We start from the raw sequence: 25,383 nt of genomic DNA, 5'->3' as shown, positions 1-25,383 counted from the left end.
CTCTCTCCCTTTCTCTTTTTCTGTCTGTGTGTGTGTGTGTGTGTGTGTGTGTGTGTGTGTGTGTGTGTTTTGGTGGTTGTTGTTTTTTGAGACAAGGTTTTTCTGCCTGTCCTGGAACTCACTTTGTAGACCACTTCTCTTTTTTCTTAAGATTTATTTTATTTTATACACATGGTTGTTTTGCCTACCTGTATGTCTTTGCACCATGTGTGTGCAGTGCCCATAGAGTCCAGAAGAGGCCGTTGGATCCCCTGGAACTGGAGTTACAGATGGTTGTTGTAGCACAATTAATAAAAACCCAGAGACAGAAGTTGGGGTTCAACCTGAAGGTCAGAAAAACAAAACAGCCAGCTACTGGCTCTTACCTTTAACTCAGTTTGAGATGGCAATCCTGCCTCCTGGAATCCTCAGAATGAGACTGACTGAGAGCTGACTCCGTCTGGTTTACATTCCTCTTTTTTTTTTGGTATTTTGAGACAGGGTTTCTCTGTAGCTTTGCTTCCTGTCCTGGACCTAGCTCTTGTAGACCAGGCTGGCCTTGAACTCACAAAGATCCACCCGCTTCCTGAGTGCTGGGATTAAAGCAGGCATGCACCACTACCTCCCTGTTTCTATGGCAAACTAGTGTGGCTACCGGGATTAAAGGTGTGTGACACCACTGCCTGGTCTGTAGGGCTGACCAGGGAGGCTGTTTTACTCTCTGATCTTCAGGCAAGCTTTATTTATTAAATTACAAATGAAATATCACTACAGGTTGTGAGCTGCTATGTGGGTGCTGGGAATTGAACCCAAGCCCTCTGGAAGAGCAACCAGTGCCATTTTTCCAGCTCCATACTTGATTCCTCTGTCCATCCCTCATAAGGCATCTGAAGCCTGATCCTGCCTGTGGCTCTTGTGTTTTAGGTGCATTGCTTTAGAGCATGCTCTGGGCTCTGTCCCATGTCCGGTCCCTGTGTACTCACTGCCCTGGTCTTTTGACCCTTTTGCATCAGAGCTAAAGAGCAGGTGTGAAGCTCCTTCAGGAGACACATGGCCTCAGACACATGCCAGGTTGTTTCCAAATCAGGTTTGCCTTTCCTGCCTCTTCCTCTGAGTCTGACTGGAAGTAGGATTTGGCCTTTGATGAACTTGGTGACCACTGGAAAGAAAAATTTCCTGGTGAGGGCAGGTAGGCTCCCCAGCATTTCCTACAGAGGTTAGATAGCCTTGATAGGCTAGCTAGTCAGTGAATATGTGAGTTAGTGAGGCATGGCCCCTGTCAGAGTCCCGGCAAGCCCATGTGATCCATGAATTCACCTCCCAGAGGTTGTTAATGGAGTTGTTAGGGGCAGAGCTGAGCCCTGACAGCCCTGACAAGCTGAACCCTCCATAGGTCAATTAAACAGACACACTTAGAATAAAAAGCAGAGAAGGGAGATGTGTTCAGTGTGACCACCTTGGAAAGAGGAAAAGAGGAATGAAGAGATCTAGTGATCTTCTGTGCATGGGCATGACAATAGGGTTTCAGTAGTCACAGCAGCAAGAAATATGCATAGCCAAGCCATCGTGGTCAAGGTGTGGTCCCACCCATCACTGAGCCATCTTTGTCTTACCCCATCCTCTCCTGCAAAGTGGTGTGGCTAGTTGTAAGAATTGTGTCTTAGGGTTTCTATTGCTGTCAAGAGACACCATGACCATGACAACTCTTGAGAAGAACGTATTTTATTGGAGTTGGCTAACAATGTTAGTGGTTTAGTCCATTGTCAGCATGGTGGGAAGCGTGGTAACATACAGGAGACACAGTCCAGGGGAGGTAGCTGAGTTCTACATCTGGATCTGCGGGTAGCAAGGAGAGAAAGAGAGAGAGAGAGAGAGAAAGAGAGAGAGAGAGAGAGAGAGAGAGAGAGAGAGAGGAGACCAAAGCCCACTCCCAGTGATATACTTCCTCCAACAAGGTCACATTGACCCCAACAAGGTCACACCTCCTAAGAGTGCCACTCCCTGGTGACCAAACATTCAAATATATGAGCCTCTGGAGGTCATTAGAATTCAAACCACCACAGATTGTTTCAAAAGTTCCTTCTCTTATTGGTACCAGACTAGCCTTTTTCTTCTTCCAGAATGAGACTCTTGGGGAAATTCCTGCTTTTTGGGAACTGACCTACTTAGGGTTACTATTGCTGTGATGAAACACCATGACCAAAAACAACCCAGGGAAGACAGGCTTATCTGACTTTTCCACATCACTGTTCATCATTGAAGGAAATCAGGACAAGAATACGAGCAGGTATGAACCTGGAGGCAGGAGCTGATGCTGAAGCCATGGAGGAGTGCTGCTTACTGCCTTGCTCCCCATGGTTTGCTCAACTTGCTTTTTTTTTTTAACTCAGGACCACCTTTCCATGGGTGACCCCACCCACAATAGGCTGGGCCTTCCCCCATGAATCATTAATTAAGAAAATGCCCTACAGGCTGTTCACCGCCCAATCTTTTGGAGGCATTTTCTCAATTGAGGCTCCCTCCTCTGATAGCTCTAGCCTGTGGGTCAAGTTGATATAAAAGTAGCCAGCACAAGAGCAATTGTTTCAGTAGATATCCAAAGGAAGGGCTACAAAGCTCTCTTTAGAATAGCTTCATTTCCTCCTAGGACCAAGTATTAGAGCCTAGTGCCATTGGGGCAGGGTATGTCTTCCTTCCCCTTCCTGGGTCAGAGGGAAACAGGTGGTCGTCTGTTTCCCAGGTATTAGGAGTGGTTATTTAATATGCAGGGAAACCTTACCCAGCTTGAAGCTGACTGGACCCCAAGCGTGAGAAGCCGTCATGTTAACCTGTGGCTACCCTTCAAGTAAATGGCCAAGATGCCTTCTGGGGATTGGTGGTGAGGAGGTCAGGCTGGTCATTTGGAAGCTTCTCTGTCCCTCCAGTTCTGGCCTGCCATGTGGTCACGGTGAAATGACAGGTCTTGTCTCTGACTCTCCTTCTCATACAGAAGTTACCACAGGATGGAGATTGGAGGGCCATCAGCTTGTCCACCACGTGTCCTGTGTGTTCTTTCCTACGTGACTCTCTTCATAAGGCATTGTCTTCTCATTGGCGGTGGTGGTAGTGGTGGGGTCTCGATGGGTTTTCCTAAGTATTTAAACAGGTTATTAAGTTACTGGGCCAATGAGATGGCTCAACAGATAAAGGCGCTTGTGTCCAAGACTAATGACCTGAGTTCAGTTCTTGGGACTCACATGGCAAAAGGGAGGAACTGATTCTCAGAACTTGTCACCTGACCTCCATGTGTGTACTGGGTCAGATACGTATCCACAAAGAATACATGTACTAAAGTTAGCATGGGACTAGGGGGATAGTTGAGAGACAAAATGTGGCATAGCATGTGCAGAGCCTTGGGTTCAAATTCCTAGTGTTGCAAACAAACAAAATAGTAGGGTTTTTTTGAAATAATTCTTTTTTTTATATTTATTTATTTATTTATTGTGTATACAATATTCTGTCTGTGTGTATGCCTGAAGGCCAGAAGAGGGCACCAGACCTCATTACAGATGGTTGTGAGCCACCATGTGGTTGCTGGGAATTGAACACAGGACCTTTGGAAGAGCAGGCAATGCTCTTTACCGCTGAGCCCATCTCTCCAGCCCCAAAATAGTGGTTTTGTCGTAACTATAAGGGCTCTGTGTCGCTATAATGCAATATCATGGCAAAAATACCATATTTTTATTGCTAAAGCATTTGGACATTTCTTTCACAATTCCTTCTATGGTTTCAGATCTGAGGCTATGTCAGTCTCTCCCCAAGTCTCTCAATCAATCTTCTCTTCTGCATCCTACTGGAGTTACAAATAGACGCTTGAGAGATGTCTTTGGGTGCTGAGAGTTGAACTTGGGTCCTCTAGAAGACCAGCGAGTGCTTTTAAATGCTGAGTCATCTCTCCAGCCCCCCAAATCACTTTATTTTTAAAAGTTGAATTTAGAAGTTTAGATTTATATGTTTATTTATTGGTTGGGGGCTTGCGCATACCACAGTGTACTTGTGGAGGTCAGAAGACATCTTGTAGGAGTTGATTTTCCATTTGTTTGGTTCTGGGGATTGAACTCAATTTGTCAGGCTTGGCAGCAAGTGCTTTTGACAACTGAGTAAACGACCTCTAGGTCTCCCCAAATGTTTTCTACTTTTATTCCCAGTGTCCCCCAAGCCTATGAGACCCAGGTTCTGACTTCATTTGTAGTTTTCCTGCTTGCTGGATGCAGGTGTGGGGGTGGTCATGGTGCATTGGTAGCTGAAAGGAAGTTCAGATGAGATGAAACCACTGAGTGGATTACAGATGAGCCCCAGAGAAAAAGTGCCTTCCCCAGAGACAGTCCCGTTGTTCGTGGCCCTGGAACTCACGCGCCAGCAGGGTAGGGGTCTCAGAGAACAACAAAGCCATGGTTTGCAGCCCACCCTTGACCTCTGCATCTCAGTTCCTTATCAAGTAGCCTCCAGGACCACATCCCTACCCTCTCCTACTCTAGTGACCAGGTAGATCATGTTTCTATTAATCCTTTGATCTCTGGCCATTCACAAAAATGCATTCAGCAGTTGAGCTACTGAGCCAAGAGATCCGAGCTCATGTACAGCCTCATGTGTGATAGACCCACAGAAGTTTGAATGAATGGCGGGTCCAACTACAGCCACGGGGGTTAGAAAGATAGCTCAGTTGCTATGAATCTTAAGGGAAGCAAAGCAAAACTATAATCCTGTGTGTATTATTTGAGGCTAAGGTGTCCTCTTCAGGAGCATCCCTTGACCATGGTTCCATGATCATGTCCTACCCTCATTCCCACTACTGGGTAGCTCCTGCCCCATCAGGGGCCCTAGGTTATCGGATAGTTGATGGAAGTATCTTGTTCAGCCTGTTCATTCTGCAGGTGCAGAAAGTATTGTTATGATGGTGTCTGAGTTCCTGTGTGCTTCCTTTGCTTGATTGGTGCTAAGCATGGTGATAGAGACAAGTGGAGAGATGGTACCCCAGTAGCTTGGCAACAGTGGGCAAGTCAGGCAACGTCTCCAAGCCACAGACTTTTCATGGAAACCATAGCATAATAGCTAACCCAGAATTGTCAGGAGGTTGGGTGGAGTGTGCATAGCTCTTGGCATAGATGGTAGGAAGCACCAGGTAAATACTGTTTGTTACTGGCATATAATGAAGTGAGTCCTGTTTCCCAGATGGGTATGGACATGTAGTATATCTAGGGCTTGAATCAAAGTATCCAGATTCCTAGTCCGTTTAGACTGCCTTCCTAGGATGGAAGCTGGATTCCACATCCCCTGCTGAACTTTTCAGAAGGAGTCTTTGGACAAGGCTGTCTGGTACATGTTGATGCCCAAGTGCTGTTTGCTCACCGGGCTTGTCTGTGCTACAGGGTGAAAGATAGAGGACTAAGACAAGGTCTCTAGCCACCATGTGGGCTGGGCCAAGCCTCCTCTCTCCCTCTTTGGCAATTCTTACTGTCCCTTTTGTTGGTTGTGTAGTGACATTGGGCCCAGGGTACTGTCTTGTTATCGGAATGGAGTCAGTATGTCTTGAGCTGTAAACAGACATAATCCTAAACCCCTTTTGGAGATTTTTTTGTTTGAAAATTAGTCTATGCATGGCTCACTCCCATGTTTTGAGATGAGGTCTTGCTATGTAGCTTTTGCTAGCCTCAAACGTAATGTGCTTCAGCCTCCTGAGTGCCTGGATTACAGGAATGTGCCAAACCCCTCCCTACCTCCCGACTTTCCTGAAGCAGGCATAGGTCTGTATTGGTAAAATTCCTTTGAGAAAACAAGCACAAGTGTCTGCTGTGTGTGTACATGCCTGTCCTCTCGTCTTACATTCTCAGCAAACTGAGAGGTCACGCTGTTGTGGTTTTGTTGTTATTGTTTTGAGACAGTGTCTCACTGTATATGTATAGTCCTGACTGGCCTGAAACTCTCTCTATAGACCAGGCTGACTTCGAACTCACAGTGATCCACCTGCCACCACTTCTCCCTCCCAAGGGCTGGGATTAAAGGTGTATGCCATCACGCCTGATTCCATGTCCTCTTTATAGGGGAGGAAACTAGGGTTGGAGAGGATGGGTCTTCCCCAGAGATGGGGAACAGATTGGGAGCCTCTACAGTGGGTCCGTCTGTCCTCAAGGCTTCTGGGTGGCTTCTGCAATCCAACAGGAGGCGAAGGGACTGTTCCAGACTCCTTCATCCCAACTGCCTGCTTCTCTTCTGCCTCCCACCTCCCTCCTTCTCCTGGACTGTTCAGTTCTCTCTGTTCTATGGAATAAATGGATTTTGGGAGTTTCTAGGGAAGGTGGCAGGGAGCAAGGATTTGGGCAGACGAGAAAGGGCAGGGCAGATGTCAGAACCCCTTCCTGATCTCACCTCCTGCCACTCTTGCCCCTTGCTCCCTGGAGGCTTCTGGATTTATGACTATGACTCGGCTTTGGTCCCTGGGTGTCCTGACAAGCTGGGCCAGATGAGTCAGTCCAGGTTCTTCATCTATTCCCGACCCCCTAGGGTGTTATTTCTGAGTCACAGCCTCCATTCTCCCCTCAACCTGTGACTTGGTCAAGAGGTCGGAGAGCTGTCCATGAGCCTCTGGGGAAGCTTTGGGGTGGTGCTGAAAAACTGGGGTGGGGAGGTTCTGGGTCAGGCTGACCAGTGGAGAGTGCCACAGTCTGGTAGAAGGAGATTGCTCTCATCCAGTCACACTGTCCCCCAACCTGGGGCAGGCCAATCTCTTCCCTCCCTGGCCGGCCTGCTAGCCTCAGCCACCGGGACTTGGCTCTGCCTCCCTGGGAAGTGAGAGGAAGGGTGTTCAGGAGCCTGATGTCTGGATTGGTGCCTGGTGAGGCCTGAGCTGCCTCCCCTGCTTCTGTAGTGGCGGCTGAGAGAGGAGAGCTGGGCTCCTCATGGCTCCAAGAGGGCAGGCTGGAGGGCAGGAGGGATCAGAACCTGGTCTTAGGACCAGCCAGTTCCCTTCCACTTGAACTGAAACTTGAGGTCTGGGAAGAAGCACCCCTTGCTTACCCTGGCTCAGGTCAGGGGGGACGTCTCTGAGGGCTTCAGTTTTTCTCTCTGTTAAATGGGACTAGTCACACGTAATTGTGTTCTGAAAGTTGGTGTTTTGAAGAATTAGAGGGTCATAGGAAGGACAAGGGTTGGGTCCCATTCCCCCCCCCACCCCCGCTGGATTAGCATCCTCATTTGCAAGGAAAAAATGGGAGAGAAAGCCCCTACCCTCCCATCACCAGCCTCCTGACCTTGCCAGCTGCAGCCTGAACTTTTTAATTTATGGGGCTGTAAATATCCATGAATGGGCCAGAGCTCCCTAGTGGGCTGTGGCATGCTGGGTGGGGACAGCTCTGTTGAGCCAGAAACTCCCCAATAGCCTCATGAATTTGCTCTGCTTAGAGGCCTGGGAACGAAACAAGGAGCCGGCAGATGGGAGGACCCCCCCCCCCCCCCCCCCACACACCAAGGAGGGCAGCTGCCTGCATCTTTACCGTATCCCAGTACACATGCCCAGTGGTCATTTCCTTCTGGACCGACAGGAGACACAGGGGATGAAGATGGGACCTTACCCAGACCCAGGCTCCATATTCTAGACCCGAGAGGTCTACACAGGATGGCAGCCAGCTTGTCGGCTCCAGGTGTCGCCTTTGGGATCATTTTGAGTACTCACAGCTTCTGTTCGTGGAGGAGAGGGTCTTCCCAGGAGCCAGACTCGTGACTGTCCCAGAAACGCAGTCCGTGCAAGTCACAAAGGCATAATAGACGGGAGCGAGGCTTGTCCCCATCTCCTCTTCTGCTGAGAATGCTGAGAATCCTCTGCTGAGAATGCTGGGGACATTGTGAAGCCTGGGGCGGCTTTCTGGCCTCTAGGGAAAGCTGGGCTGCTGTCCTGGGTGCTGAGCAGGCACACTCCCCCCCCCCCTCGCTCTGGCAGGGTTTGTCCCTGAGAGCTCAGCTCTGTGGCCCCATGAGGCCAATTGCTGATTTCTCTGCCTCTCATGGGACCTGGTATCCCCAGTCAACCTTCTAACTGGGACCGGATCCCACAAACTTCTATTATCAGCTGCTGGAGAGCCTGGGACAGCAGAGGAACTGCCTGGATTTCATGAAGGGACGCATGATTGTACTGTAAGCTTGTGATTGTCCCTAAAGGTTCCACACAGTGTCAAAAATAAATGCTGTGGTCAAATAAGGAAGAGTTAGAAAAATGTGGGGCTGGATCACATCAAACAGGCTTTTCCACTGCTGGGTCTGACAGAACCCTTTCTGTGGGTGCTTGCGTCATGCCCTTCCATGAGGGCTTCTTGACTGTGAGAAAGAAAGTGGATTTTTGTTTAATGCCAGGTTTCCACCTGTGCCGTTCCCCTCCACCCTCATCACCAGCCCCTTCCACGGCCTTCCATCCCTGAGAAGAGATTGTTGTTCCTACTCAGAGCCCACTGTACCCTCATAGACCTTGGGTTCAGGGTCTCATGAAGCACACACTGGGAAGATCCTGTACCAGGAGGTATCTTTTGTTCAACTGTCCGGGGCTGAGGAAAGCAAGAGAAGGCAAGACTGGGGCTGTGAGCCCCGTGGAGGAACCTCGGATTATTCCTCTACTGGCCCTTGTTCACTCTTTAACCTTGAGATAGTCTCTCTTGCTATTTTTAGCCTCTACACTCTAACCGGTCCATATAATGAGTGTGTTGCCTGGGCCACAGTGGATCCTTAGCAAACGTGTGAGGTGGATGGATGGATGGATAGAAGGACTGGTCAGTCTTTTGAATGCCTTAGCCATAGTATCCCAGTGGTTGGAGGGAGCCCAGGCTCTCTGTTCTGCCTGGGTGTGAATTTATCTAAACAAATTACCATCTGTTCAAACTCTGAGCAACTTAGCCCTTGGTGCCTTGACTTCCCACCCTACCCCTGCCCCTGAGAAGTAGCTTTCATGATAGTAAATGCCTTGTAGATTCTCTTAAGGTATGAGTGGAAGGGAAGACCATGTAATTTTTCACCCAAGCCGAGACACGTTAGAGTAAAGGAGGCACGGGTCGTGTTTGGAGAACAGGTGTGAACCGGTTTGGCCTCAGAGAAGCCAATGTGGACGGGGAGCTGAGGGTTCAGTGAAGTTAGTACTTGACACTTTGCAAATGTCCCACGACGTCCCATGTACATCAGCGCGTTGTGTTGTGTTCTTCAACTGGGAAGGACCCAGGAGGCTAGTACATAAACAGGCTCAGAGTGGAGCTGCTTGGCACAGGAAGGGGGCCTTAGGAATCCCCTCCCCTCTGAGTTCACAGGCCTCAAAGCCCCTAGCATTCTGCAGTGCCCTTTGCAAACCTCAGGTTCCTTCCAGAACCTTGGGGGTTTTGTTCTTGTTCTGAGTTTTGTTTTGGTTTTTGAGGCAGTGGCCTCCTGTAACTCACGTTGGCTTCTATCTGACAATCTGATACATAAGAGCAGAAGATGACCCTGAACTTCTGATCTGCTTGCCTCCCAAGTGCCACTATCAGAGGGCCTCACCATTATACCTGGCTTCCCTTCCAGCTGTTTGAACCGAGACTGATGAGCTCCTAACCTTTTAACTTGCTAAATGGTTCCAGTCCCACCTCGCTTCTCATTTACTCGCTACTCATTCAATGGTACTGGGACTAGAAGGTCTGCTCCCCCAAAGACTTAATGGACTATGACTTTCTCTAGCCCATCCTTGCTTCTATATCCATGGATGGATATGGCCCCTTCCATCCCCACAAGTAGGCAGAGCTCCTGCTACTCATTCTTTGATGAAGAAACAGGCTCTGTAGTTGATGAATTGCCCCCCCCCCCACAAGCACAGCAGCTGGGGGTGAGCTCCTACCTAAACACATGGAGAATTTGGCGGGTCATTTCCCCAGACTAAATGGGCTAACTGGCCCAGGAATAAGCACAGGGAGGAAGGTGAAAGATGAGAGAGAGAGAGAGTGTGTGTGTGAGTGAGAGAGAGGCCTCAGACTGGGCAGAGGAGCCACCTAGGGGATTAGCAACCCATGAGCAGGGCACTAGTGGGATTAAAAGCCTCCTTGGAGCCTCTAGAAGCTCTTTTCAAGGCCAAGGAGGGAGGGCAGGATTGTGGGAGGGCTCTCTGGCCTCCTCTGTGGGTCATCACCCTCCAGTGCAGCCCTGTCCAGTTCTGGGCTCTCCTGCAGGGCAGGGCCCTCTTTGGTTACTGCCTTCTTGCCAGGCTTCGGCCTCACTGATATATTCATTCCTCTAGCTGCACTGACTGGCCAATCTAGACTAGCCCTGGCAGGCTGCTTCCAGCCCATGCCACCCCCAGCTCATCCTGCAAGCAGCCTGCTGCCCCAAAGAGGGATTCCAGGGCCAGGATCTTGGAGGGGCAGCTTCAGGGGCTCTAGCATGTTCTTAACAAGGAAGTTGTGTTTGGGGGATTTGCTCTGCCTGCAGTCCCCTCCCCGCTCTACCCCCCAACCCCCCCCCACTCCCCACTAAAGTAGCACCACACTCTTGGTGTGACCTCACCCCCTATAAGCCTGAGGGCAGCTGGCAGGTAGACAGACCAAGGAGACAGACCCCCATTTGAATAAAGTGATGGGAATAGCCCCTGGCTATTTAACGGCTGTCCCAGGTTGACATCAGCCCACTCAATAGATGGGAAAGCCCAGCTGTGTTATAGGAGTGTGATTTTTTTTTTCTTGCTCCCTGCCATCTTGCTTGAGGGACACAGTCTCAGTCAGAAGTCCTCAGCTTCCTTCTGAAGGGTGGGGCCTTCCTCTTCTGATTTCTAAGAGTGATATCTTCCCCCTCCCCCACTTTTGCCTCCTCCTGTCTCTGGGTGCCCTATGCCCACTGTCAGTCTGCCCTTGCCCTCAGCAGCCAGCCTGGCTCTGGCTCTCCCCCACCCCCACTCATTCTGAGTCTCGGAGGCCTCATTATTAGGGTAGTGGTGACCCTCCATTGTCTGGCCTATCTAGCCCTGGCATGAAAGGTAGAGTTTTGGCAGAGAACGGAGGCTCGGCCGGATTCCAGCGTGTTCTCTGCAGTGTAGATAGAGCCTGTAATGTGTTTGGGGCTAGGAGGCATGCGGAGCCCCAAGGCAGCCCCTTGTCACTAGGACAACAGCAGGGAGCCCTGCAGGGGTAAGGGGAGGAGGAGAGCAGGTGGCTCTTTGTCTGGGGCCTGATCCCAGCCCTCTACTTCATCTTCCTCTATAGGCAGTCCCGAAGAGGCCCCTGGGAAGGGATTGTGGACTATGCTCCCAGCATGGGCAAAGCCACTGGGCTTCCTCCTTCCTCCCCTCGTGAGACTGAGGAGGTCCCCCTTGACCCCTACAGGACCCAGCAGACATCTTCCCAGGACCTACAACCCAGTCCTGAGGTCAACATGGCATGAACACAGTCAGGGCCAGGCTAAAGGGTCCCCATGCGGATTAGGATAGTGGTCTCCTACACCAAAGCCCTGCCTGCTGTTAGCATTTCCACCTTCCCTCTGTTCTCCCTCCTCTCCCCTCTCTCTGCTCAGTGTCCATGTCTGAGCAGCAAGGAGGCCAGACCAGCTCTGTTTAGGCCCCTTTCCTACTGTAAAAAAAAAAAAAAAAAAGCTGTTTGGGGAGAACCATGGGTTCCTGGAGTCCTGCTTCTCCTTGGTTAAGAGCACTTGTTGCACCGGGCACTGAGAGGCAGAGACAGGCCGATCTGTGAGTTCAAGTCCAGCCTGGTCTACAAGAGCTAGTTCCAGGACAGGCTCCAAAGCTACAGAGAAACCCAGTCTCGGAAAACGAAACAAAGCAAAACAAACAAGCAAGAAATACTTGTTGCTCTCCCAGCACCCACATGCAGCTTGCAATTGTCTGTAACTCCAGTTCCAGAGGACCCAACCCACTCTTCTGGCCTCCACAGTCACCAGATCACACAGTCACACAGATATACATGCAGGCAAAAATTTATACATATAAAATCAAAAATAAATAAATCTTTAAAAAGAGGAAATTCTGTACATAAAGTATGTTAAACAGTGTTTGGCCATGAAAACATGGCAAATATTAGATGTTATTACTCTTCTTTTAAAAATTACATTTAGAGTGTGGATGTGGGTCTAATGTTTCTCTGTCTGTGTGCCACAACACAAGTGTGCAGGTTAGAGGACGATCCATGGGAATTAATTCTGCTATTGGTCCTGGGGATTGAACTCAAGTCATTGGGCTTAACTGCAAGTGCCTTTACCTGCTGAGCCAGCTCCTTGGTCCTTATTACTTTCTTAATCTATTATTAGGGAGGTGTGGTATCACATGCCTTTAGTCCCAGCGCTTGGGAGGCAGAGACAGGCAGAGCTCTGTGAGCTTGGTACCAGCCTGGTCTACAGAGTGAGTTCCAGGACAGCCAGGGCTACACAGAGAAACCCTGTCTCAAAAACAAACAAAATCTGTTGTGATTATTATTGCTAGTATTATTCTCTGTGTAGTGGGGCTTGTGTGGGGAGATGAAGAGGCTAGCTTTTGGGAGTCAGTTCACTCCTCCCTCCAGGGATCGAACTCGGGCTGTCAGGCTTGCTGTTAGCAAGGACTGTTAACTACTCAGCCTTTTCATTGGCCCTGGCATTCTTAGTCTTGATGATCCTTTTGAGTTTCCTGAAATCCTTGATGATAATAAGCAAATAGGTGCCGTGTGCACCTGGTGCTGGGGTGAGGGTCTCACCTGAACGTGGACCCCCTCAGTTTTCTCCTAAAGGGTTCTGGGGAGAGTTGAAGTGACCGTGACTTCTGGCCATCAGTCTCAGATTGTCTAGTAATGCTGTATGTAGTGTTTTCCAAACAGCCTTTGTTAACCTTATCCAGAGAAAGGGGCAGCGTGGGTTTGGCCTTCCAACTTCGCCCCTGTACATCCCCAGGGCCCATTGCCATTTAGTGGCTCCCATCCCAGACTGAGTACCAGACGCAGGGATTCTTTAGCACTGTAGCTGTACCCCATGCATCCCATTGCCTTTCCCTACGCAACCCATGGCAACATTTCCAGGTACAACAAGGGTCCGGGATCAGGAGCCCCTTTGACCAGAGTGTGTTTGGTACCATAAGAGATGGGGTGTCATTTTCTGGCAGGGTGAGCCCTGTCGGGAAGGAGCAGAAAGGGATAAAGGCCTTTTCTCACTAACCTGAAGAGGCTTCTCATGGAAAATTAGTACCTGTCTGTTCATCTGAACATCTCATTTATTCATCCAGCAAATCTCAATTGAAGGCCTGTAAGACAGACGCCTGACAGGAGGCACTGGCCTTGGAGGAGTTACAGCCCTGGGATGAAGCAGAAGTAGCTAAGACAGGTTGGGTAGGGAGCTTGGGGGGGGGCGTTAAAGAGAATGGTGTAAAGTGCACATGTGCCCACACAAATGCAGAAGCACACCCCCACCCTCAAAACTAAACAACAGAGAGCTTGTCTTTGGTAAGTTGGCCACCCATGGGATGTGAGTAGGAAGGACCCTGGGACCGCCATAAGGAAGCCTGGTGTACCTCCTGCTCAGGGGATGCTCAGGTCTTTCTTCCCCTGTCCCAGAAGTCCTTTGTCTCCTCCACTTACAGAACTCCAATCCTGCTTTCCTTCCCACAGTTAGGAGGAAGTGGAAGGGGAGACCTGGGAAGAACTGTAGCTGGGTGGCAGAGAACCAGTACCCTTGAAAAGGGCACCTGCTGGGCGGTGGTGGCGCACACCTTTAATCCTAGCACTGGGGGGGAGGGGCAGAGGCAGACGGGTCTCTGTGAGTTCCAGGACAGCCAGGGCTACACAGAGAAACCCTGTCTCGAAAAACTAAAATCATCATCCGCTGGACATGGTGTGCAGGCCTCACAGGGAGGTTAGGTTACATTCAGCTCCAGCTGAGCCTGAACTGCCTCAAAGAAACAAAATAAAAGACATCAGGAGAGTTCAGGAGAGGGACTTTCTTCCTCCCTGTCTCAGGTTGCTTCTTCTCAGAAGGCAGTTGGACTGGGTCGTCCTGACTGTGTCCTTAGAAATGTCCCCATAGCACCTGTGGGAAGATGGTAGTGTGGAAGGGCGGGAGGTCCAGGCTCTACATCTGCCCTGGAGGGGTGGTACCCACTGACTCCACTGCTTCTGTGCTTCATCCTCAGTTTGACCCCGGGAGCACCGGCTACATCAGCACAGGAAAATTCCGGAGCCTCCTGGAGAGCCACAGCTCTAAGCTGGACCCACACAAAAAGGAGGTGCTGCTAGCTCTCGCTGACAGCCATGCAGATGGGCAGATCTGCTACCAGGACTTTGTCAACCTGGTGAGCATTCTGGAAGGGGAGGGCCTTAGACCCTGGGAGTAGTTTTGGGCCAAGGGGTGTCTCGGCTGACCGCATTTGAACAGCCACAGCTTCCACAGGTGAGAAGACACCACAGCCACGGAGGGAAACCACTCTCGCCTCCACGGAGTAAGACATGGTTTGTTCTGGGGCAGTGTGAGTGACCGTGGCCTGAAACATGCATTAGGTCTCCTCAAATATCATGTTTCAAGGGTGCAGTTACATGGAGGTTTTTATAGTAATCATAGAACAAAGGAAGTTATAAATCAAGGCATTTTTAGAAACACATTAAGTGAAAACTTCAGAAAAATGGGATTAAGCAAGATGGGGGTCTCTTCTGTAGGCTTTAGATGCACACTCTCTCTCACACATACACACACATGCACGCACGTACATGCATGCATGCACGCACTCACACAAACCTCAGATGTTGTCCAATGACTCTTAGTCTTTGGGTTGATGGAAACTCGTGGTCTGCTAAGTTAATAAATTCCAAAAGGCTGGATGTGGTGGGCGCACACCTTTAACCCCAGCAGAGACAGAGACAAGGGCAGACAGATCTCTGTGAGTTTGAGGCCAGCCTGGTCTACATAGTGAGTTCCAGGACAGCCAGAGATACACAGTGAGACCCTGTCTCAAATCAAAAATGAAAACAAACAAAATAATATAAATTCCAAAACGTGGTTGTCTGTTAGTTATAGCATAGCTGGAGGCCAGAGCTCTTAGAACTGACGGTTACTGTCCCTGTTTGTGGGAGGGACCATGGTTCGTGAATCCTACTGTTGTCCTTGGTAGGGATGCCCTCCTCTCCTCCCTGGGGATTGATGCTCTTCTTTCAGAGGCTGCCACGGGTGGTTACACTGGGCTTTGGGTGGCTTAGGCAAGCTGCATTTCTCCACCCCCATGAATGGGGCATCAATAGAAGTTACATGAACTACTAAGCTGACTACAAGGCTGGATGTCTGCTTGTTTCCCCATCGATGAGGCCTTCCTATCTCTTCATGCCCCCCATGGAGGAGAGAGAACTCAGTGAAGTTCTCTGTGTTGAAGACACCAAAGGCCTCAGGCAGGGCCAGGGAAGCCTGCTGTCACCGTCCCATCTTAACTCTCTGTGATGTGACTGCCCAGACAATAGCCGCGTCAGTGGCCTCTCAGCTGCAGATTGCCCCTGTCTGTGAACGTGTGGGTTTACAAGGAACTGCTGTAGACATTCAGGGGTAGAATAGTATCCACTATTCTAGTAGACCCAGGGAGCGGACCTGGAAGCCTGGGCCAAGGTGAGCTGAGACAGCAGTTCACACACTGGGCCTCAGAAGTGTCATCAGCCTCATCGGGAAGCAGATGGGAAGCCTGGCTCAGACTTGTGCCCAGCCCAGTCCAGCCCATATGCACTGGGTGCCTGTCCAATCTTAATACCCACGCAAGGTGTTTCTCTCCTGTCAGGTTCTGTTCCAATGGAGCCCTCTGTGTGAGTTCATGACATGATATTGTCATGCGGTTGTCACATTTTTATGCTCAGACTCTGAGCTGGGGCAGTCACTTACAGCCTGCATTCATGTAAAGAGGGCCACCTAGAGCCTGGGTCCTCACTCTGCCTTTGCTGGCCACTCTATGCCTCTCTTTGCCCTTTGTAAAATGAATCTAATGGTTCATATAGGGTTTTCGCCAGGACCAAATAGGATAAAGGACTGTCTTTGCAAGTTTCTGTTGTCTCCTAATGTTCTTCTGCTGGGAAACCTCACTTTATGACTTACCAACCCAGGCAGGCAGAACAAATAACCCTCATCTGTGGGGGAGGTGGCAGTGGCTAGAGGGGCTTCACTGAGGCCGACCAGCCAGGGGAGGCTGGCTTAAAGCCACACGGGGAACCCGGAACCGGGAAAAGCAGGACTCAAGGTTAGGAGGTGACTCTGCAGGGAAGGCTCCCGCTAAGGGGCCTTGTCTGATCCTGAATTCTTCCAGGTGCCCTCCAGAAAGAGGCTCAGACTCCTGTGCCCTACTCTGGCTCCATTCGCCTTGCTAGTCCCGACTGGATCTTGCTCTTGGGTCTGGCTGGATTATCTTCTGCAGGGCGTCTGATCTGAGAAGTACATCAATGACTACATGCCAGTAGCTATGAAACATGTAGTAGCTATGGGCCCTTGGGCCAGGAGAGCTGGGTCTTTTGGCCTACTCTCCCTTGGAATAGTTTACAATATGATCCAGAAAAAAAAATCAAGGGTGGCAGAAGCTTCCAGATGCTGGAAGTCAGGCTAACTGCTGAATGAAGCAGATCTATAGGCACCAGGCCTGGATTGCTGAGAGCAGGACCTGGTCTTGGGTGAGGCCCTAGGCTCACTTAGTATCATACATGCCAGGAAACATTCAGATGTCATGGCTTCCATGACATTGGGTTCTGATCCTGACAACTTCTGACAGCTGGCTGACAAAGACCTGCTTGCACCTACCTTCCCAAGCTGGTGTGCCTGAGGATGCTCACTCACCCCGGCCCTCACCTGGCCATCACCTTCTTCAGGAAAGCCCTTGCTGACCACCTGGAGACACGCTGGCCTGGATCCTGTGTGTTCCCACAGCTCCTGTCGCTCTGAGCTGTGACTGCTGATTTCCTGGTCCTGAGCACCACCGTCTCCCATGTCTGATGTTGGCCCTAACACGAGTGGGTAGGAGGACTGTATAAATACAGGCCTGGGTTTGAACCTGTGTCTTCTTAGGCATTCTCTGTGCCTCAGTTTCCTATCGGGCAGAAGGAACAGAGTTCTTTTCTGATGGAGATGAGCTGTGAGTGGTCAGAGGTCAACACGGTGGCATTCCTGGAATGCTGCTCAGAGCTCAGAGAAGAACTGCTCCTGCAAGCAGGCAGGCTGAGATGTAGGTGCAGTGCTCCCTGAGGCCCCTACTCTGACCCTCTCCTCACCCCGTTTCCCGTGCAGATGAGCAACAAGCGTTCCAACAGCTTCCGCCAGGCCATCCTTCAGGGCAACCGCAGGCTGAGCAGCAAGGCCCTGCTGGAGGAGAAGGGGTTGAGCCTCTCCCAGCGGCTCATCCGCCACGTGGCCTACGAGACGCTGCCCCGGGAGATTGACCGCAAGTGGTACTACGACAGCTACACCTGCTGCCCCCCGCCCTGGTTCATGATCACAGTCACCCTGCTGGAGGCAAGGACCAGGGTGGAGCGGGGAAGGGGGGGGCTCTCTAAACCTGGGATCGCATGGGGAGAGGAGGGCGGAGGTTCGAGGGGGGAAAGCTGCAGATCAAATAGTTCTGCAAGTCAGAGCCTTGCTAGGGAACCCAGGGGCTGCAAAGAAACTCCAAAGTTTTGGGGGTTTGTTTGTTTGTTTCTGGTTGTGTGTATGTGTGTGTGTGTGTGTGTATGCTCACGTGCATGTACATGTGTGTGCCCAATGAGGCCAGAAGCGGGTGTCAGATCCCTTGGATGTGGAATTACAGGCCATTACCTTGTGTGGGTGCTGGCTCCCCAACTTCTGTTCTCTGGGAGAACAGCAAGCGCCCCTAACTGCTGAGCCACCTCTTCAGCCTCTGGTTTTTGAGACAGTGTCTTACTCTATTCCCATGCTGGCTGGATTTCTCTGTGTATCCCAAGTTAGCTCCAACTCTGGCCTTCAGCTCCCAAGCCGAAGTGCTATTAGTGAACACTCCCCGGCGAAGATTACTTGAGGCAACCTGCAGCAAAGTCCCTGTATTTCTTTCCCCTTCAAAACAGCAAAACAATGTGACAAACTCAAGGATTTGGGGATTTAGCCAGACAAACTCAATAAAGCCAATTAATGTAAATTCTTCTCCTGGAAGGCTAGAACAACAGTTGTTAGCCCCTTGAGACTTCATTTGCAGACTGCAATGCAGGGGTCACCAGAGCTTCCCCATGCTGTGGGGGAGGACCCCTCCCCAGAGGAAGAGGATGGCTGGGGTGCTTCCTGAACACAGAAGCACATCTTACCTCTGGGAGGGAGTGTTTGTGAACAAGAAAATGAAGTTTTTATAGAACATTCTCTCTTTAGGGAATCTGCCATACATTGTTTAAAAAATTCACAGTCTAGTGCTTCTTAAAAACAAATTTCAACCAAGAGCCATTCCTTTATATTTTTCATTTTATTATTTATTCATTTTATTATTTATGTGTATCTGTGTGTGTGTGAGCTTGTGAGTGTGTTTCTATGTGTGTGTGTGTGTCTGTACACGCCAGTGTGTGAGCTTGTGAGTGTGTGTGTCTGTGTGCATGCCTGTGTGTGAGCTTGTGAGTGTGTGTGTGTCTGTGTGCATGCCTGTGTGTGAGCTTGTGAGTGTGTGTGTGTCTGTGTGCATGCCTGTGTGTGAGCTTGTGAGTGTGTGTGTGTGTCTGTGTGCATTCCTGTGTGTGAGCTTGTGAGTGTGTGTGTGTGTCTGTGTGCATGCCTGTGTGTGAGCTTGTGAGTGTGTGTGTGTGTGTCTGTGTGCATGCCTGTGTGTGAGTTTGTGAGTGTGTGTGTGTGTGTGCATGCCTGTGTGTGAGTTTGTGAGTGTATGTGTGTGTGTGTGCATGCCTGTGTGTGAGTTTGTGAGTGTATGTGTGTGTGTGTCTGTACACACCAGTGTGTGAGCTTGTGAGTGTGTGTGTGTCTGTGTGCATGCCTGTGTTTGAGCTTGTGAGTGTATGTGTGTCTGTGTGCATGCCTGTGTGTGAGTTTGTGAGTGTATGTGTGTGTGTGTGCATGCCTGTGTGTGAGCTTATGAGTGTATGTGTGTGTGTGTGCATGCCTGTGTGTGAGCTTGTGAGTGAGAAGAAAGCCTCAGATCCCCTGGATCTTGTTGGCAGTTGTGAACCTCTGTTGTGGGTACTGGGGATTGACCGGGGTCCTCTGGAAGAGCAGCCCTCCTAGTCACACTTACTGTTGTGCAAAAATGAGCCCTGCAGGACTGGAGAGGTGGCTCAGTGGTTAAGAGTACTAACTGTTCTTCCAGAGGACCCAAGTTCAATTCCCAACACCCACATGACAGCTAACAACTGTCTTTAACTCCAGTTCCAGGGGATCTGACACCTTCACACCAATACACATAAAATAAAGTTAAATAAATTAAAAAAAAAAATGAGCCCTGCACAGACAAGGGACTCCCCAGGTGTTCCTTCTGTGTTTTGCCCTGTGTGGTGGAACTCAGTCCTCAGTTCAGCGGGAACTCCAATAGCCCACCCCACCTCTGGCTCCTGTAGAGATGCCTGACTTCCTTTGCCTTTTCCAGTCTCTGGCTGGTTCTCCTCCAAGGCCCTGTACTGATTGCTGCCTCTGCAGGAGATCTTGTGGCAGTCCTGCTTCCTCAGCTGTCATTCAGTTTCATGGCATCTTTTTTTTTTCCTAGAAATAATTGGTCTGGGGGCTGGAGAGATGGCTCAGAGGTTAAGAGCATTGCCTGCTCTTCCAAAGGTCCTGAGTTCAATTCCCAGCAACCACATGGTGGCTCACAACCATCTGTAATGAGGTCTGGTGCCCTCTTCTGGCCTGCAGGCATATACACAGACAGAAAGAATATTGTATACATAATAAATAAATAAATATTTTTTTAAAAAAAAGAAAAGAAATAATTGGTCTGTCTGGGCTCGGTTACTCATACTTGCAATCCCACAAAGGGTCACCATAAATTCAGGCTGCGCTACAGAATGAGATCTGGTTCAAAAAACGGTAATGAAGATGGCTTGGTGGGTGAGAGCATTGGCTGCTCTTCCAGAGACCAGAGTTTGATTCCCAGCAGCCAGATGTCAGCTCACAGCTGTCTGTACCTCCAGTTCCAGGGGACCCAACATCCTTTTCAGGCCTCTGGATGGCATCAGGCATGTACGTGGTACACAGATATACACGCAGGCAAAACATCCACAGAAATAAAATAATAAAAATATTTTAGCCAGGCATGGTGGCACCCACCTTTAATCCCAGGACTCGGAAGGCAGGGGCAGGTGGATCTCTGTGAATTTGAGGCCAGCCTGGTCTACAGAGTGAGTTCCTGAACAGTCAGGGTTATATAAAGAGAGAAACCCTGTCTCAACCCTCCCCCCTGCCAAAAAAAAAAAAAAAAAGATAAAATATTTCTAAGAAACTCTAAGAAACAAAACAAAGCAAGCAAAAATCTACCCCTCTCTGTTCTGCACATAGAGATCTGTTTGTTGTTATGGTTTTGCCCAAGCACATGTTGTAGTGGTGTTTTTCTGAGATTTTCTTAGATGTATTCTTCCAGTGCATACTGAGTGGGACTATTTATTAACTTCTATTTGAGGACCAACAATAATGAGATACCTTGGAAGCTCTGCTTGTTGCCAGGACACCTGCATGGCATTATGTAGGAAGAACAGCCGTGTGCCTGTGTGTGTGTGTGTGTGTGTGAGAAAGAGAGAGAGAGAGAGAGAGAGAGAGAGAGAGAGAGAGAGAGAGAGAGAGGAAGGGAGAGGGAAAGGGAGGGAGGGAGGGAGGGAGAGAGAGAGAGAGAGAGAGAGACCTAGGCTTCATGCATGTTAGACAAGCACACTGCGTCTGGCCTCTATTCCGAGCTGCCCGAGCAGCCTCCTTTGGTAGTCTAAGCTGGGTCCAGGCGTGGTCCAGAACGCCCAGTCTGACCCTTCCCTGATTGTGTGCTGGGCCTTGAACTTTTCCTTTATGTTAAACTTGAGTGTTTGCTGTCATTGTTATTTTGTCGTTTTAAAGTTTTAGATTACATTTGTTTGTTGTTTATTTGCTTTGTGTGTGGGGCGAGTGCAGGCATGATCTCCCCGTGTAGGTGAGAAGACAACTTGCGGGAATCCGTTCTCCTCCAACCGTCTGGACTCTAGGGCTGAGCTCAGGTTGTCGGGCTTGGAGGCAAGCGCCTTTACCCACTGGACCATCTTCCCCCCGCCCCACATTTTTAAAAATATCTTTTTTAATTATTTGAGACAGGGTTTCTCTGTGAAGCCCTGGATGTTCTAGAACTTGCTCTGTAGTCCATGTTGACCTCAAGCTCACAGAGATCCGCCTGCCTCTGCCTCCCAAGTGCTTGGATTAAAGGTTGTGCGCCACCATGCCCGGCTGAATATTTTTTTTATTAGATGTATTTACTTTATGTGAATGAGTATGTCTGCACCACATGCATGCAATGTCCACAGAGGTCAGAGGAGGATATTCCATCCCCTGGAGCTGTAGCTACAGATGATTGTAAGCCGCCCTGCGGGTGTTAGGGACTGAGCCTGAGTCCCTTGCAAGAGCAACAAGTGCTGTCAATTGCAGAGGCATCTCTCCAGCCCCTGATTGTGTTTAATTAATTTATTTTGTTTTTGTGAGTGTGTCTGTGTGTGCCTGAGTGTATATAAGTACTTGCAGCCCATTTTGTTGTTCTTTTAAGAAAGGGTCTCTTGCTTGCAGGGCATAGTGGTGCACACCTTGAATCCCTGCACTTGAGGCGGAGGCAGGCCATTTTCTGAGTCCGAGGCCAGCCTGGTCTACAGAGCGAGTTTCAGGACAGCCAGGGCAACATAGACAAACCCTGCCTCAGAAAACAGGAAGGAAGGAAGGAAGGAAGGAAGGAAGGAAGGAAGGAAGGAAGGAAGGAAGGAAGGAAGAAAGAGAAAAAAAAAGTCTCACTCTTTACTCCACTACCCTCAGAACTACAATCCTCCTGTCTCTGCTAGGACGACAGCTAAATGCTGCCGCTCTCAGCTGCAGTATCACTTTTAAACTTGTGACCACTGTGCAGTATAATTATTGGTACCCATTTTCAGATGTGGAAACCGAGGGCTAGATAATTCTAAAAATTTGCCTAAGGTGGTCCAAAGGAGCCAGTGTTTGTGTTCAGGTTGACACAGATTTTAAAATTCTACAGCTATATGAATTTGAGCCACCAATATGGGGAAAAAAGGAAGATACTCAAACAGCTGGCTTAACTCTCTTGGAGCCCAGGGCTTCTGTTTTCCTTAGAGCTTTAGTAATCGGAGTCTTTGATTCCGTAACAGATAGAAAATGAAGGAACATGGAGCTGCCAGCCACGTCTACCGCCAGCAACACTACAGAAACCACAGCTGGTGGGAAGAGAAGAAACCAAAGAACAAATCAGGGCCGTTGTGTTTGGAAGAGAAAACCCTACCCTCCTGGATTTCTGCACTGTAGTAGCTCAGCCTAGAACCCCAAACTTTCTTTTTTGATTGTTTTGGTTTTTGTTTTTTTTAGACAGGGCTGATCTGTGTAACAGCTCTGGCTGTCCTGGAATTCACTTTGTAGATTGGCTGGCCTCAAACTCACAGAGATCCACCTGTCTCTGAGTGCTGGGATTAAAGGCATGCACCGCCACTGCCCGGCGCCCTCATACATTCTTAAATAGCTTTGCATATGATCTGATTAGGAGCACAGGAGCATAGAGATTCATTTTACATTGAGTTCCAGAGAGAGCAGCAAAGTAAATACCCTGCTAGGCCCTGAACAGATAGATATACGTAGTTATCTGAAAAAATCAACATACTTGGTATATAGGTGGAGATAAGAAGAAACCGCGGATGTTGATGGGAGTGTGGAATAGTCCAACCATTAGGAAAACTGGCCCTCTTCAGAAGATGAAGCATGGGACTGGAGAGTCAACTCAATGGTTAAGAGCACTGGCTGCTCTTCCTTTGATTCCCAGGAGCCACACGGTGACTCACAACTATCTGTAACTCCAGCTCTGAGGTATCTCACACCCTCTTCTGGCCTCCTTGAGCACCAGGCGCACACATGGTGCACAGACATGCAACCAAAACACTAATGGCCATAAAATAATAACTTGTTTCGTTTTGAGATGGCTTCTCTATGTAACCCTGGCTGTCCTGAAACTTACTCTGTAGACCAGGTTGGCCTGGAACTCACAGAGAGCCACCTGCTCTGCCTCTCAAGTGCTGGGGCTAAAGGTGTGAGCCACCTTGTCCAGCTTCAAATAATAATTACTTTAAATTTTTAACTTTAAGATTACCATGTACTAAACCAGGTGGTGGTGGTGCTCACCTTTAATCCCAGCAGTACTTGGGAGGCAAAGGCAGGAGGATCTCAGTGAGTTTGAGGCCAGCCTGGTGTAGAAAGCGAGTTCCAGAACAGCCAGGACTGTTACACAAAGAAACCCTGTCTCAAACCAAATAAATAAATAAATAAATAAATAAATAAATAAATAAAAGTAGTGAGCAGAGGAGCTACTTGTCCACCTTGTTCTTAGAGATATTCGCAATAGCAAAAAGATGGCAGCAATCCAAGTTCCCACTGACAGAATACTGTGTTGTCAAAGAGAGGCAGATACATAGAATGGAACTGCCTAGTAATGCTCAGCAGTGTAGGGTGTTTCTGTGAGTCTAGCTCTTGGGATGCTGAGGTAGGAGGATTGTGAATTAGCAGGCAGTATGGACTGTATAGTGATTCTGGGCCAACCTTGTGTCATAAAAAGAAAAGGAAAAACATGGTGGCGCATGTTTTTAATCCCAGCACTCAGGAGGCAGAGGCAGGCGACCTGTGAGTTTGAAGCCAGCCTGGTCTACAGGGTTAGTTCCAGGACAGCTAGAACAGAGAAACCCTGTCTCGAAAAACAAAAAACAAAAAATGGAAAAGAAAGAAAAGGAAAGGAAACTGACATGTGATGTGATGCAGGCCGTCTTTGAGAATGTACACTTTAACCTCAGCCAGTCGCTGGAGGAGCACTGTGCAATCCGGCCGCATGCTCTGCAAGCTCCGCTGCATGGAGCCCCAGGATAGGGAGTGGTTGGAGGAGCTGCAGGAGGGGCAGCAAAGAGTTCTTGTTTGTGGCTGCAGAGTCCCGGTTTTGTACGATGGAAGGAGTTTTGTGGCGAGGTAACTGTGAGAGTAGCGCAAGAGTGTACTGGTGCCGCTCAGCTGTATGGGAAACTGGCTAAGATGCCAAACGTAGGCTGGCGAGATGGCACAGCCGCTGAAGGCTCTTGCTGCCAGGCCTGGCAATATCTGAGTTCAGTCCCTGAAACTCATGTGGTAGAAGGAAAGCCTGAAATCCTGCAAGTCGTTCTCTGATTCGATAGGTGTACCACGATGCATGTGCGCGCGTATGCATACACACTTACACTAAATAAATAAAGTATAAAAAACTCAGCCAGGCAGTGGTGGCGCATGCCCTTAATCCCAGCTCACAGGAGGCAGAGGCAGGAAGATCTCTGAGTCTGAGGCCAGCCTGGTCTACAGCGCGGGTTTCAGGACAGCCAGAGCTACAGAGAAACCTTGTCTGAAAAAAATAAAAACAACAAAAAATTTAAAGGCACTAAATTTTATGTCTATTCTACCACCGTGTTTTCTTTATTTTGTATTTTAGTTTTGTTTTTAAGAAATCAAGCTGTAGGGCTGGAGAGATGGAACAGAGGTTAAGAGCACTGACTGCTCTTCCTGAGGTCCTGAGTTCAATTCCCAGCAACCATATGGTGACTCACAACCATCTGTAATGAGGTTTGGTGCCCTCTTCTGGCATGCAGGCATACATGCAGGCAGAATGTTGTTTACATAATAAATAAATCTTTAAAAAAAAAAAAGAAATCAAGCTGTATGAAATGGGAGAATGAGGGTTTACAAAGATTGCGGTTTAAAAATCATGCCCTCCAAGGAAGCATAGACAGGATCAGACGACCCCACTACACGGGAGTGTCTCAGAAACAGAGTGAGGGATGCTTGCTGATAAATGGGCGCTGGCTATGGGCACCTTTCATTCAGGTGGGGTGACAGGCTCCTGTTTGATCCCCGGTGCCTGTCAGGAACACCGTCCTGAGCAGTCTTGTGCCTCGTAACTGGCCTCCGCTCTGTGCTTCGTCTAGGTTGCCCTTTTCCTGTACAACGGGGTCCTACTGGATCAGTTTGTGCTGCAGGTGACGCACCCTCGGTACCTGAAGAACTCTCTGGTTTACCACCCGCAGCTCCGTGCACAGGCTTGGCGCTATGTGACATACATCTTTATGCATGCAGGGTGAGTATGTCTTCCTGCAGAACCTGCAGAAGAGTGAGTGGAATTATTACATGTTATATATAAAAACACATTTTATATATACATTTACATATGCATATTTTCAAACTAATTTTTTTATTTACAGTGTTGCGGATTAGATTTAGGGTCTT

At 49.2% G+C, this 25,383-nt stretch overlaps 1 protein-coding gene across 5 annotated transcripts in view; it reads left to right on the top strand.

The window, feature by feature from the left end:
- Window positions 1–25,383, top strand: part of Rhbdl3 (rhomboid like 3) — a 51,722-nt gene that overhangs the window by 4,489 nt on the left and 21,850 nt on the right. For all 5 annotated transcript variants that reach the window (XM_087910228.1, XM_087910227.1, XM_087910226.1 and 2 more), the window contains 3 exons: window positions 14,114–14,272; window positions 17,221–17,445; window positions 25,086–25,234. In XM_087910228.1, the coding sequence (XP_087766354.1) occupies window positions 14,114–14,272; window positions 17,221–17,445; window positions 25,086–25,234 (533 nt within the window). The remainder of the gene's footprint in view (window positions 1–14,113; window positions 14,273–17,220; window positions 17,446–25,085; window positions 25,235–25,383) is intronic.

The sequence above is a fragment of the Myodes glareolus genome, chromosome 9 (genome assembly GCF_982192425.1).
Source record: "Myodes glareolus chromosome 9, mMyoGla1.1, whole genome shotgun sequence".
NCBI lineage: Eukaryota > Metazoa > Chordata > Mammalia > Rodentia > Cricetidae > Myodes > Myodes glareolus.
Note: the sequence above shows the minus strand (reverse complement) of the source record. Positions and strands in the feature narration are given on the sequence as shown.